General features: G+C 46.6%; 2 protein-coding genes across 3 annotated transcripts in view; one reads left to right on the plus strand and one right to left on the minus strand.

Moving 5' to 3' along the window:
• LOC310851685 (uncharacterized protein) overlaps window positions 1-12,624 on the minus strand; it is a 36,342-nt gene extending 23,718 nt beyond the window's left edge. Inside the window, exons 1-2 of one of the 2 annotated variants that reach the window (XM_083754320.1) lie at window positions 12,078-12,624; window positions 8,426-8,544 (exon numbers count right to left, since the gene is read on the minus strand). The gene's annotated coding sequence lies outside the window, so the exon portion shown is untranslated. Of the gene's footprint in view, window positions 1-8,425; window positions 9,538-12,077 lie in introns of those variants that run through there. The other variant, XM_083754317.1, reaches the window with a different exon arrangement.
• Window positions 8-10,091, plus strand: LOC310851743 (uncharacterized protein). The gene is made up of 5 exons (XM_083754413.1): window positions 8-266; window positions 3,025-3,405; window positions 5,200-5,343; window positions 6,528-6,606; window positions 9,663-10,091. Exons 2-4 carry the CDS (start codon window positions 3,030-3,032, stop codon window positions 6,563-6,565), a joined length of 558 nt encoding a protein of 185 aa, XP_083610539.1. The 5' UTR covers window positions 8-266; window positions 3,025-3,029; the 3' UTR covers window positions 6,566-6,606; window positions 9,663-10,091.
• Window positions 12,625-14,356: the final 1,732 nt, after the last annotated feature.

The following is a 14,356-nucleotide window of genomic DNA, read 5'->3' on the forward strand; positions in this document are numbered from 1 at the left end:
ACAGTGCCAGTGGTTCCGGCAGAGCCACTCGGGGAGAGTGGAGAACATCTTCACGCAATTTGGGCAGAGGCAGCCGGAAAAAGGCCCCGGACACACCGGACGGGAGACGTTGAGAGACGGGTGCTCCTTGTATATCGCGAGGTTGACGCAGTCCGATGCAGCGAACTACACTGTGGTGATTCAGCTCGACCCGGACCAGCAAACAGGCCAAGGGCAACAATCTGTAGGGAGAAACCTCTCAGACTCTTATTATTTGCAAATCTCAAGTAAGTACCAAACCGCTCGGTCGCCACCTTTTTCAAGGAAAGGCTCCTGTGTCTTTAACCACAATGTAACGGGAAAAGAGCCATCCTTTTTTTTTCTTAGCATTGCACCAGAGGCAAAAGTGAGCAAGGTGGAGAATGTTGAGTTTTTCCTCCTTCTTCTTTTTAAATTGCTTTTTCTTGAGTTTTAAATTGGTTATTCATCTACATATTCCATTCACTCTTTAACATATATTGCACACATATAAAAACCAAGCAATAACAACATTTCCACACAATATTTATTCCCAATACCTCAGTGCAGCTTCTTCTGTCTTCGTTCTCTTTTCGGCTGTGTTGTTTTTCCTTACTGCCTTTTTGATACGTAATATATCTCATCTTTCTGACCTTCACTTTGCAAAATTTAGTCGGAACATATGAAGGGTTTTTATCTGAGAACAATGTTTTCCCAGATAATCTTTTACACATTCCCACTCCTTTTTACTTTTTCTTTTTTTTTCTTTTTTGACATTTTGGTTTGGCTGGTTCCTAACTGCCTCTGTCATTCTTGCTAATTCCAAATACTATTTATCTTGCCATTCTTCCTTTGTTGGTGTCCTTCCAATTTCTAGCCATTAACACAGAATGCTCAGTTTTTCCTTTGCGCAGGAAGTTAGTCTCCACACGGAAAAACCTCCCTATCCTCTGTCCAAGCAACCAAGAAGCATTGTTGAAGTTTGGGGGCCCAGTCCCGCCAGGCAAACACCCTCAGGGAGGGTCTGGAGCAGCATGGCCTGGGGAGGATTCCAGGGGCCAGCGAGAGAGTTGTGGAGGGCCGGAGGTTCCCCCCAACATTTGCACTCGCTGCTGCAAATGTTCTCGCTGCCGCCAGCTGCAACGGCGCTTTGTTTAGGGAAGCTTTTAATGTTTAATAGGTTATTGTATTTTAGTGTTCTGTTGGAGGCCGCCCAGAGTGGCTGGGGAGACCCAGCCAGATGGGCGGGATATACATATTATTATTATTATTATTATTATTATTATTATTATTATTATTATTATTATTATTATTATTTCTATTTCTACACCATGAAAGGCTTGGCTCTGCCAGTCTCTGCAGACAGGCCTCCTATATATCAAGGGCACAAGAGAGCCGCTCTAGAAGAGGCTGATAAAGTTATTGGAGCTGGCTGAGATGGCAAAGCCGACATGTTTAATTGGAGAAAAATCATTGCTGGCACTGGTTAAGGATTGGAAATTTCTTATGGACTTTTTGCAGGAGGAATGTGTACTATCAAGATTTGGATATTTTAAAAACACTACTTTGTAGAAGATAGAATGGTTGTGGTTTAAGGAACAAATGTCATGAGTAGCTGCAGGACAGAGAGCCAAAAGTCATTTTTCTTCTATTTTATTTTAGTCTGTTCTTTCTCTTCTCTCTCGCTTTCTCTTTCTGTAGGTCTCTCCTTGTCTTGTGTTTTCTTCTTTCTGGCTTTGTTCTTTTTTAGACTAAGTAGCTGTTTTGTCTTAGCATATTATAAAAAAGCTACTTTGTAATGTGTATGTATTTTTGTATATCTATGCATGAGTATCAATAAATAAGTGTGTGTGCCTATGGCACCACAGCAGGCAGATTTTCTGGTCAGCTGGCAAGCCCTAATTCGATTTCAGCGCACTCCTATCATTTCACCATCCATTCCTGGAAGTTTTGGCTCTAAATAAATTTAAAATTGTAGGGTAAAAAAAGACCGTGGGAATTTTCTGCCTTTTAAACCAACTCCTGTATTCTTCTTGGGGGGGGGGGGAGAATGTTGTTGGAAGATTTTCCCCAGTACTTGCCTAGGGCTGCAATATGTCCAGGGTTTCCCAGACCTATCTGAGATTTGGATGTCAGAAAAAAAAAACACCTCTGTCTGGATTTTTGCCCATGCTGATAAAAGCTTCAGCTGCTCATTTCAAGGCTATTGACCAAAAGGCGTAGGAGCAAGGACTATGAAAAAAAGTGGCAATCCAGCAGGGGGAGGAGCAAAGTTATTTAAGGGTAGTTTGGCCCCTTCCACATAAAGTTGCTAGTTGACCGGAAAGGAAAGGAGATAGGCTGCACAAGCTTGGTTTGCAGAAGCACAGTGATAAACATTTGGCAAAGTCTGTGGGTCTGGCTGCTGATTGGGGCACAGGAGTGCAAGCCGTAAAATAAGTTGGCAACCCGCTTTCCAAAAATATATATACCGTATTGGCCCGAATATAAGCCACACCTTTAAAATTCAAAGGGGGGAGGAGAGAATACCCGAATATAAGCCGCTCCCTTAAAATTCCGCAGGCACTCACAGCCATAAATGGCAAATGTAGAAGAAAATCCTACAGTGATATCGTAAAAGCCCATTTTTGTAAGGTCTCAAATTTAATGTTTTTCCATATTTTTCGCTCTATAAGACGCACCAGACCACAAGACGCACCTGGTTTTTGGAGGAGGAAAACAAACAAAAAATATTCTGAATCCCAGAAGCCAGAACAGTAAGAGGGATCACTGCACAGTGAAAGCAGCAATCCCTCTTGCTGTTTTGGCTTCTGGGATAGCTGCGCAGCCTGCATTCGCTCTATAAGACGCACACACATTTCCCCTTACTTTTTAGGAGGGAAAAAGTGGGTCTTATAGAGCAAAAAATACGGTAACTTTTCAGAGTCGGAATTTGGGGGGAAATACGAGGCTTATATTCAGGCCAATACGGTATATTCAACTCTCATCCTGAGCCATGTGAAATCCTCACGAATTCTATTTTTACAGGTCTCATGTCCATAAACCTCAACCCACAACGTCCTGTTCAAGGTCAGGACCTCACCCTGACCCCACAAAATGCCCCCAAGCAATTAAGCTTCTGCAAGTGGGTCATACACCCCAGGGGCGGGCAAGAAAAAGTTCTCGAATACGACCCAGAGGACACAGACCAGCAAAGCTTGTCCCAAGGCAGAACGACTTTGAGGCAGGATTGCACTTTGCACATCAGGCAGCTTGATGTTTCTGACACCGGCAACTACACGGTGAAGATCGAATCTCTTCTGAACCAGCAGCAACTACCAGGGCAGGGGACTTCCCCCCGGGAACCTGAAATTGGAGACTTTCAGGTGTACAAGGGACAGATCTATCTTGACGTCCTCCGACAATCTGGCAAGTATCCTTCCTCTCCAAAGCTCTACACCGTACAGCAGCCATCTGCTTAAATAAAATATGACTTCTTCCTTTTTGGGCCCCTTAAAAGCGTTTTTAACATCATCAAACCACTCCATCGATTAGACATTGAAACCCCACTGCAAGCACTAGGGGGCGCCAAACTTAACATTTGCATTCCAGGGCAAAACATTTCCTTGGCCAAGAGGAATCCCTTGTAGCACTTTCTCTCCTGCTACGGTTTAACTTCTGACACCACTGTTGCACTTTTCCAAAGAGTGGTGGAAAGCAGTGGGATTGGTTGTAGGTGTTAATTTCCATCCAGCTTCCCAATGAAAGAAAGAATCCTGGGGGGTTGGCTCACAGCATGCTGCTGTCCTGAGCATCTTGAGCAGGTGCTGAGTTGCTGTGCTATGGAGACGCAGATAGTCTGGTCTCTGGAGAAGGCCAGGCAGGAGTAGCAGAAGGCAGGTCCTGACCATAAACTGGTCAACTAGTCCTCCTCTCTTTTAGGTCCTGCCCACACCACGTATTTAAAGCACTTTGATGCCACTTTAAACCGTCATGGCTTCCCCCCAAAGAATTCTGGGAAGTGTAATTCGCTATGGTGGCTGAGAGTTGTTAGAAGACACCTGCCCCTTTCCCCTCACAGAACCACAATTCCCAGAATTCCCTGGGAAGAGGTATAATATATGTATGCTATACCAGCGGGTGCCCAATATGTGGCCTTATTTATTGGTTTCTGTTACACAGTTTGTAGTCCAGCATCCATTTTGGACCATCTCCCAAGAACTCAGCTCCAACTGTTTCTCAAGAGAGGAGTTTGCCTTTTGGCCACTAGGCGGCAACCACATGAATATATACAATATTGCAAGGGGGATGGAGAACTGGATGGAGAACTGTGAGGGGAATTGGAGCTTCCTAAGAACCCCCAGCAACTTTTTCAGCAGACTACATTTCCCAGGATTCTTTGCAGGGAAGTCATGGCTGTTTAAAGTGGTATGGTACTCCTTTCAACATACAGTGGAACCTTGGCTCCCGAACGGCTTAGACGCCAAACAAATCGGCTCCCGGACGCCACAAACCCGGAAGTAATGTTCTGGTCTGCGAACGTCTTTCAAAAGCCGAATGTCCAAAGCGGCTTCAGCTTGAGTGCAGGAAGCTCCTGCAGCCAATCGGAAGCCGTGCCTCGGTTTTCAAACGGTTTTGGGAGTCGAACGGACACCCGGAACGGATTAAGTTCGAGAACCAAGGTACCACTGCATAGTACAGACAGGGCCTTGATCTAAGAAGTACTTAGATTGAGTACTAAGAAGTACCCAGCCAGATGGGTGGGGTATAAATAAAGTATTATTATTATTATTATTGTTATTATTATTATTATTATTATTATTATTAAAAAGGAGGACAGCAAGCCCCAGGTTGGGAGAGGGATCCCTGCCTCATTCTCTCACACTGGAGAGAACGCCTGGTCTAAAAAACGTTCATTCTGCCATCTTGGGATTATTTCAGCCATGTGCAAATCAGTGCGCACATCCATTTGGGGATGCTTTGACCTCTTCGAAATAAAGTTGCCAACTTACCTTGTACGGCCAGGGGGTGGGGAGTTTTGGATACATTTAATTTACGCAGATTGAATCACTACCTAAGCTGTTTATTTAAGGTTTATTTAACAGTTGGAAAGACCTTGTTGCGTGGGTGTTGGAACTCACCTCCGGATCTCAACAGGGCAGCTGTTTGGAGCCGAATTCTGGATCAGTGCTTTCATTCCCAATCCTTTTCCCCCTCTTTTAGGTCATGACCCCCAAAAAGCTAATTACCCCCAAAAAGGTCGTGCCTCTGCCTCTTTGACCTACAGCGCAGCCGTCGTCGCTGGGACCTTGCTTGGATCACTCGCCTGGGCAGACGCCCTGATGCCCGTCTTCTCCGGCCTATTCTGTGAGTGGCACACGAACCGCTAGAAATGAGAATAAGGTTCTCTCTCTTGAGGGCTGCTGGTCATAGTAGCAGCAGGTCTCTGAAAACCAGGGACTGGGGAATGAGAGTCCAGCTCGTCGACTTCTCAGAGGCTTCTGGTGGGCTGCTGTGACGAAAGGGTGCTGGACCAGACAGACCTTTGCTCTGACCCAGTGGGGTTCTTCTTAAGTCCCTAGAGATGGGAATAAGGACCAGTGGCAAAGCGTTTTGTTTTGGCCCATATGCTACATGCATCATTGGCCATCCCACACTCTCACACAGACAATCTCAGGCTCACACACTATCATACCTTCCGACACGACATGGCCCAAATCTGGGACACCATCTTTCGGGTCTGAAATCCTGCACAAGTCACATGGCCTGTGTGAGATCACAGATCTGGGTAAGGCACTTTTTTGGGGTGAGTTTTCGGCCTGAAATTGCACAACCGCAAGGCTCCCAAAATGGCTGCTGTTCTCTCTCAGGAAGAAACGGGACATCCCGGTTTTTTCCAAAGCAGTTGACAGGAATGCACCATACCTTTAAAGCAAACATGTACACCCCAAAGAAGCCTGGGAACTGTATTATTATTATTATTCATTTCATTTCAATACCGCTTTATATTTTTAAGAAAAATCTGAAAGCGGTTTACAGCAGATTAAAACAATCCAGAATCAAACATTTCCGAAGAAAGTCAAATATAAAGTATACAGCCAGAGCAACATAATTAACAGGAAACTAAAATATTATCTTAAAAGATTTCAAAATAAAACATTACAAAGTAGGTCAACTACAGAAGACGTATTTAACACAAACAAAGTTAACAAAAAAAATCTTAAACATTTCGAAGGAAAACATTGCTAAGTGAAGTCAAATGTAAAATGCACATTTAAAACAGTACCATTTACAGAGCTAGGACCCCCCAGCACAACAAACCACAGTTCCCACGATTTATCGAGTGGGAGGGGGGAATGTTCTATAAATGTTCCAGGGTTTGAATTTCCGCTGAAGCACAAAGCTCCCTTGGCCGCCTTGAACCACTCGGCCTGTCCTGCCTAGCAGAATTGTTGCGAGGCAAAAATAGGACAATCTCTGTGTTTCTTTATCGCTGGAGGAAGGGCAGGATGTGGGCGTACTTAATGAACCCATTTCCTCCACCCTTTTAGGCTCCCTCACTTCCCTGAGGCGCAAAGTCATCCCGTGAATGAATGATGAGTTTGGCGGAAATTCCCTAACTTTTGCAAGGTATGTTGACAGCCTATTGGGTTGGTAGGGACATAGGGGGCTCGATCTCGCAGGATCCACAACTTCTGGGGCGTTTGCTCCTTCCCCAGTTTGGGCTCAAATTCAGCTCGTAGGAAACCAGGGTCGTGCGGCGCTTCTCCTCCCCTGCCCAGAGCTAGGACGTCAAGAAAATCCATAAATTCAAAGCCAACTGATCAGAAGAACCTTGCGCAGCCTGCTCCTTTGCCTTTAACAGCAGTTTGATCTGCATGAAACATTAACTAGTCAAACTGCTTTCAAGCGCAGCAATGAAGACATCAAAAACCCATGTGGACCTGTCTATCAATAAAGACTTTCCAGGTACCCTAGGTTTGCAGCTTAGCCAAGTACAGTGGACGCTCGGGTTGCGAACATGATCCGTGTGGGATGCATGTTCACAACCCACAGCGTTCGCAATGCACAGTGGCATGTCTGCGCATGTGTGGGTTGCGATTCAGTGCGTCTGTGCATGCGCAAAGCGCAATTTAGCGCTTCTGTGCATGTATGACTGCTGAAACCTGGACGTAACCCATTCCGGTACTTCCGGGTTTCAACGGGTCTGTAACCCGAAAATACGCAACCTGAAGAAGTATGACTGTAGCTCAGTGGGGGAGAATCGTCTTGCACGCTGAAGGTCCCTGGTTCAAATCCTGGCATCGCCAGGTAGGGCTGGGGGAGATCCCACACCTGACAGCTAGATGGACCGGCGTTCTGATTTGCTACAAGGCAGCTTCTGTCATGATTCCCACTTAGGCCCTGATGACTTGAGAGTGAGGAAGAGGCCTTCATTGAGGCAGAGTAGAGGAAAAGTCTTGGCAACAGGTAGCGACTCACGCCTGAGCGACAGGAAAGACAAGTCCAGTTGGGCTGAAAGGGCCGGTTCCAGTTTACAGAGAGTCCAAGATCTGGACAAGCAGTCCAGAACTGGGCGGAATCAATAGGGCTGTCCCAACGGGCAAGGCTTGCTTACTCACAGGACACCCTTCCTCACAAGACTGTTGAGTGAAGGCGGTCACTGTGTTGGAAGAGGGTCTGTTCCCAGAAATGGGAGCACCACCAGGGCCTGGGTGACCAAGCCGTGCCCTGCTGCTGGAGCTGCTTGCTGCAACCCTGGCTGTTGGCTACGGTAGATTCCTACTTCCCATCTAGAGCTAGGGTTGCCATATTTCAAAAAGTGAAAATCCGGACACAAAAGTCGCTGAAAGCCAGTGTGGTGTAGTGGTTAAGAGCGATGACTTGTAATCTGGTGAACCGGGTTCAATTCCCCGCTCCTCCACATGCAGCTGCTGGGTGACCTTGGGCTAGTCACACTTCTCTGAAGTCTCTCAGCCTCACTCACCTCACAGAGTGTTTGTTATGGGGGAGGAAGGGAAAGGAGATTGTTAGCTGCTTTGAGACTCCTTCGGGTAGTGATAAAGCGGGGTATCAAGTCCAAACTCTTCTTCTTCTGTTGCTGTTGTTGTTTTTTGACCAAAGTTGCTGAGCTTTTTTGTTTGTTTGCAGAAAACACAAAAAACCACAAAAAACAAAACCACTGAAGTTTTTGAGCTATTTTAAAGAATAGCTCCTTATCTAAACTTTCGACGTGGCTTTCCCAGCCGGACACTGCTTAAGACTGTCACATTACGGCTATATTCGGGAAATTATGGACATATGGCCACCCTATCAACCATATCCTGGGAGGGAGAAATTCCTGCTTCCTCTGGACCTCCTCTCCCACCCCCCTCCTTGTCCGTCTGAGCCTCCTGGGCCTGGCGTCACCTCTGGACTCAGGACAGCCTCCTGTGTTCCTATGTCTTACCTTCTGTTAAAGTGGTCCTTCTTCCGTCCTGGCATTGGAACCTTCCGTCTTTGGAACACCCACTCCTGGGATGAGAGGCAGCTGGCTAAGTCCATCCTGCCTTGCCAAAGCATTTGGTTCTAAGGAAAATCAAGACATTCTGGGATCAAATCAGAACCTGGGTTGGTTTCTGTAAATCCGGAACTGTCCCTGGAAAACAGGAGCACTTGGAGGGTATTTGTAAGATGCATGAGCCACTGCAATCCATTGTGGCGTTGGAAAAAGCTGGGTGGATTTCGCCCCTGGAGCAGGTGGCAAAGCTTGAAGTAGCCACCAGGTGGCACCAGGCTTGACACCAACCACAACGGCAGCCTCCCGCTTACAAAAAGGGAATGATTTTCTCCAGTGGTGCTGAACATTTCCTGTGAGACAAATTGCCAAACAAACACGCACACGAAAGTCCCCAACGCCTTGGTGATCTGCAGAAACCAGCAGGGAAAGTTTCACCTGGCACAGGCATGAGCATTGTTACCTACGAATGCCTACAGATCTAGTTGCTTTAAAAGGCACAGGATCAGGGGTTGCTAGGAAAAGTTGGCAGCTCTGAATGTGACTCCTGCTGGCAGTGAGTTATTAATGCTGCATCCAGTTTTTTGTTCATGCTCAACAACAAGCTACCGTATTTTTCGCTCCATAAGACGCGCCTGACCATAAGACGCACCTAGTTTTTAGAGGGGAAATCAAGGGGGGGAAATTATTTAAAGGGAGCGCTGTGCAGCGCCCCCTCTCACTGTTCTGGCTTCTGGGATAGCCACATGAAGCCTCCTCAGGGCAGCGGGATGAAGGCTCCCTGTGCTCTGAAGAGGCTTCACGCGGCTAAGCCAGAAACTAGAACAGCAAGAAGGAGTGCTGCGCAGCGATCCCTTTCCCTGTTCTGGCTTCTGGGATAGCCGCGCAGCCTGCATTCGCTCCATAAGACACACACACATTTCCACTTACATTTTAGGAGGGGGAAAGTGTGTCTTATAGAGTGAAAAATACGGTACTCAGCTCAAAATCATTTCGTCACGTGTTCATCTTGCCTCTATTTGCCTTCGCCTCTTGCAAACTTTATTTTGTAAACTGTTTGGGGCAAAGAATCTCTCTCTCTCTCTCTCTCTCTCTCTCTCTCTCTCTCTCTCTCTCTGTCGGCTTATACTGTACAAGCTCCACATCACTAATACCCTATGAATATTCTAATCTCCAAATCTTTCCACAGCCTCGCCCTCTGGGCAACAGATTCCCGATAACCAGGAAGGTCTCTCTACCTCTTTCTATGCAGTGCCAAGCCATGGATGAAGAAATATCCTGGATCCTGTGCAGTATTACATATAAAAACTTTATTTCATTTCTGTTAATACACAAAAATAATAATGTAAAGGTTTCTAAAACTTCTATCCAGCGTACACTCATTGGAATTAATAGACATGATGAACTTAGGCCCATTAATTTCACTGGGTCTCCTCTGATGTAGACAGTGCACAAGATGTGCAACTTATAGAAACTCAGAAAAGTATACCAAACCTATGTAGCTTGTTTTCCCATAATTATCAGATGTTACCCAGTTTTGAACAAACTTATTGTAAGCCTGTTGGTGCTTTTCCTGATACTTTTTTCAAATAAAGTGTTGCTTGTTTTCTGCCTTAAAGCTGCAAATTTTCATTTCGGCTGTTCTCTGCTGTTCTTTTAACACTTTCCTGGGCCTTCTGCACCCAGCATGGACTCCAGTTCTGCAGCACAGGAAGGGGTCAAGGGATGGTGGTGAATAAAAGGATTAGTGGGGTAAAAGAATCGACATGGTGGACGCTTATAAAATTGTGCGTGGCAGGGAAAAAGTGGAACATAAGCCAGCCAGCAATAAATCACATGGAGTAGGTGAAGTCAACTCTTTCTTAGAAGGAACAAGGTCTGCTCAGGGGAGCCAGGCCTCATGAGCACAGAAGGTCTATTGTGGAGACGAAACCAGCCTTACCACAGCTGTCCCAGGATCCTCCTCCCTGGTAGCCTTCCCAAGCAATTTGAAACTTCGTTGCCATGCCTCTCTTTCCTCCGTCCTCTTCATACCTCTGCGGGTTCTGTGAGACAAGGAGGGAGGGGAACTTGTCGCAGCAGGAGGGGGAGACACCCCTGACTCTTCACCAGCCTGACTCCTCTCTGCCTCTTGGCCTCCCTCTGCTCCTGATTCAGCTTCTGCCTCTGATTCTGGACTGCATTCTGCCACATATTCTCCCTGCTCACTAAGACCTGTTACCCCTCCAGCTTCCTGACCTCCTCTTCCCAGTCTTCTCCCTCTGATCGCTCACCATCATCCCACCACCACCACACCACTCTGAGCCTTCTTCCTTTGGGGGGGGGGGGTCCCCACCTGGCTCCTCCCACCATTCCTCTGCATCCAGCCAGTCCAAGACATCTTCTCTGGAGAAATCTGAGGGCTCCCTTGGACAAAAAACAAGGACACCAGCCAGGAATACCAGAGCAAAACAGCAGCCAGTAGGCTTGGTCTTTATTGAAGACTGGCATGACAGGACTCCCACCTGCTACAAGGTGGAAAAAAGATGGAAACCCCGAACAAAAGAGAACCCAAACTTTTATAAACTGCTAATCCCCATGTTACACACACCTCCAAACTACATCACTCACACATCATGGTTACATCATGAAAAGGGAGGTCTGGTGGCAGTAATCTGAGCATCCTGGACCCTGCCCCATGGTTCCCCTTGCCCTCCACCAAACACCAGTCAAGCGTAACAAAAGAGATATTTACATTTCCCTGTTTCCCAGCCAAGTTAATCACACTCTTTTGTCTTCATCTGGGTTTGCTATTTCTGGAATGGTTACCTGTCTGGCACTCAGGTATCAGGATGCCAGGAATTATCACTCAGGCAGAGGGGCTGCTGAGTAGCTGAGCTCACATGTCTATATGAATTTCTGAAGTTTTCCCAGTGAGCCAGTACATAGGAACATTTATCAGTGAATTGTTACATTTGGTATTGTGCAGCAGAGGCCCTTTGAATAGATAGGAAGAAACTGCGATGAAGTGTTTTGTGGGGACAAATCACAAAGTCACAAAGTGCTGATTTTGGTAGTGGGCTTCATGTGCATGATATCTGCTGGAGGGGCAACCCCCCAACCTATACATAAATTCCTGCAACACTACCAAGCTAGGTCCAATAGGAGTGAGTGGCCTTTTCAGTGGTGGCCCCCTGGATATGGAATGCCCTCTCCAGAGAGAGACAGGAACTAGAGGACCTTGTTCTACTTCCTTGACAGAGTTGCCATTGTTAGTTTCACGGACTCTCCTGCTGCACCGTTAATTGCCGGCTGACACAGTCACGTTCAGTCGCTATGGGGTGAAGCTTCCACCGCCCCCCATCTCCTTGCCCGAGAGAAACACTCTGCCTGCATTCAGACCCCTCCAGGTGACCTAATTCCTGGGCACCTTTGTCCTGGTTTGCCTGCACAAACCTTACGCGGAGATGAGATTATATCCGGCCTTTAGTGAGCATTCCTCCCAATTTGCTCTCAGGGTGTTGATTAAAAGCTTTCCCGTTAATCATTCCCCTCCGCCACTTTCCAAACCGGATTTGTTGTGACAGGGCGACGGAGCCCTTTAAATCACGTCAATTGCACAAACCTAAACTTCCGGTATGCGCCTGAATCCCTCCCGCAAAACCGCGTCAGTCTGGAGGCACCCATACTTTTTCTGCATGGCAGGCTGCCCTGGAAGGCGCAGGAGCATGTTGGAAAGCGGCTGCCCCACATTCCATATTCCTGACACCTAGAGAAGTGGAGCAGGGTGTTTGCCATATGCAGCGGGCGGGAAGAGCGATGGGGTGGCGTCTCCTTGCTCAAGAATCTCTGGAAGTTTCTTAATTGCAGCCTGGCATTGATCATTAGCTAACCGGTTAACAAATACGGGAATTAAAAACCCTCTCCAGGGTGCAGCTGACTAACCAAAGCAAGTTCAATCCCAGGGAAAGGTTCCAACTGGGATAAAGATTAACTAACAGGGCCAGCAACAAAATGTTGCAGCGTGGAATGTCCCGCTCAGGGTTCCAGCGACTCAGCCAGCCGTGCCCTTATCCCAGGACATGCAACACCATTCCTGCTTTCCCCTCAGTTTTCCATCTCTGTCGTCCCCGTCCCCCGACCCTCCAACTGTCCCAGTTTTCCAGGGACATCCCTGATTTAGAGAAGCCATCCCGGTTTCTGATTTTTCCTCAGGATGTCCCTATTTCCAGTGGGAAAATGCTGAAGGGTATGCAGTTATCTGACCCCACCAAGCTATCATATATAATCCTGTATACGGAAGGTTTTTTTAACATTTTATGATGTTTCTTATATATGTTGGACGCTGCCCAAAGTGGCTGGGACAACTCAGTAAGATGTGTGGGGTATAAACAGTAAAATTATCATTATGGAATGGGACGTCCCCATTTTCATCGGAGAAATGTTGGAGGGTATGCCCCCACAACACTTTTGTTGGCTCCAAGCATGTTCACTTCTGGCCCTTTAGGGTGTTCCTTGTTCAATGTTTATGTAATTCTGCACTCACACAAATCTTAGCATGCATTCCTTCATAAACATCACTGTTGGGGTTCAGAGCGCCCCCTCTTATTCCAACCCCTTTGCTTCCTGAGCAGCTTGAACAGCATCGAGTGTATTTGGGGAGGGGCTTGTTGATTTGGTTATTATTATTTTTGTTCTTGTTTTTATCATGTATTTGGTGTTTTTATATTGTATTTTTATGCTGCAAACAACCCTGAAATCTGCAGATGACGGCCAGTACAGTGGTACCTCGGGTTACATACACTTCAGGTTACAGACTCCGCTAACCCAGAAATAGTACCTCGGGTTAAGAACGTTGCTTCAGGATGAGAACAGAAATCACGCGGTGGCGGCGCAGCAGCAGCAGCGGGAGGCCCCATTAGCTAAAGTGGTACTTCAGGTTAAGAACAGTTTCAAGTTAAGAACGGACCTCTGGAATGAATTAAGTATGCAACCAGAGGTACCACTGTACAGTCATACCTTGGTTCTCAAACAGCTTAGTTGCCGAACAAATCGGCTCCCAAACGCCACAAACCCGGAAGTTAAGTGTTCCGGTTTGCGAATGTTTTTTAGAAGCCGAACGTCCAACAAACTCCTGCAGCCAATCAGAAGCCGTGCCTTGGTTTTTGAACTGTTTCGTGAATCGAACGGACTCCCGGAATGGATTAAGTTCGAGAACCAAGGTACCACTGTATACAAATTAACTAAATAAATAATAACATTCACACACTAAAGCAGCCCAGTTTCTATGGGGCCGCTAGGGCTGGGGCCATCCTCTTCCCAGAACCTCAGCCTTAGTGAACTGTGGGCTTTAAGCATTAAGGTAGTGAGCGATGCCGCCTCACTTGGACCTTCCACACAAACACCTTCTGCCCCTTTTCCTCCCCCCTCTCCCCAGTGTCAGGGGACATTTCCTCTCTATTTGCATTCCTTAAATGGCTAAACACAACTTTCTCCCGTAACAGAAACCCGCTTCGTTACATCTTGTGACTCTGTTAAACATTTCCTATCTTGAAACCAACTGTGGCGAATTTCCTAGCAAAACACTCTCGGGTAGCAGGTCACAAATAATAACAGGCCTCCCTTATCACAAATAATAACAGGCCTCCCTTATCACCAAAACGCCTTTGCGTCTTCTCTCAAGGGATGCTATCGGCAGTCGAGATAAGCAGCAGCAGTTTAAGAAAGATTAAATTGGTGGGTCTAATACCTGTTTTGGAAAGCTGTATGTTCGCTGTGAATTTGGACCTCTTTGAATGCCTTGGCCGAATTTTGCATGACGGTTCACGAGATCAGGGAATAGTTTTTTGTCTGTGTTCACATTGAAATAGAAATATTAAGGTCTTATATATATAATAAATGTTC

This window comes from Podarcis gaigeae (assembly GCF_964106915.1).
Source record: "Podarcis gaigeae genome assembly, chromosome: 8".
Classification (NCBI taxonomy): domain Eukaryota; kingdom Metazoa; phylum Chordata; class Lepidosauria; order Squamata; family Lacertidae; genus Podarcis; species Podarcis gaigeae.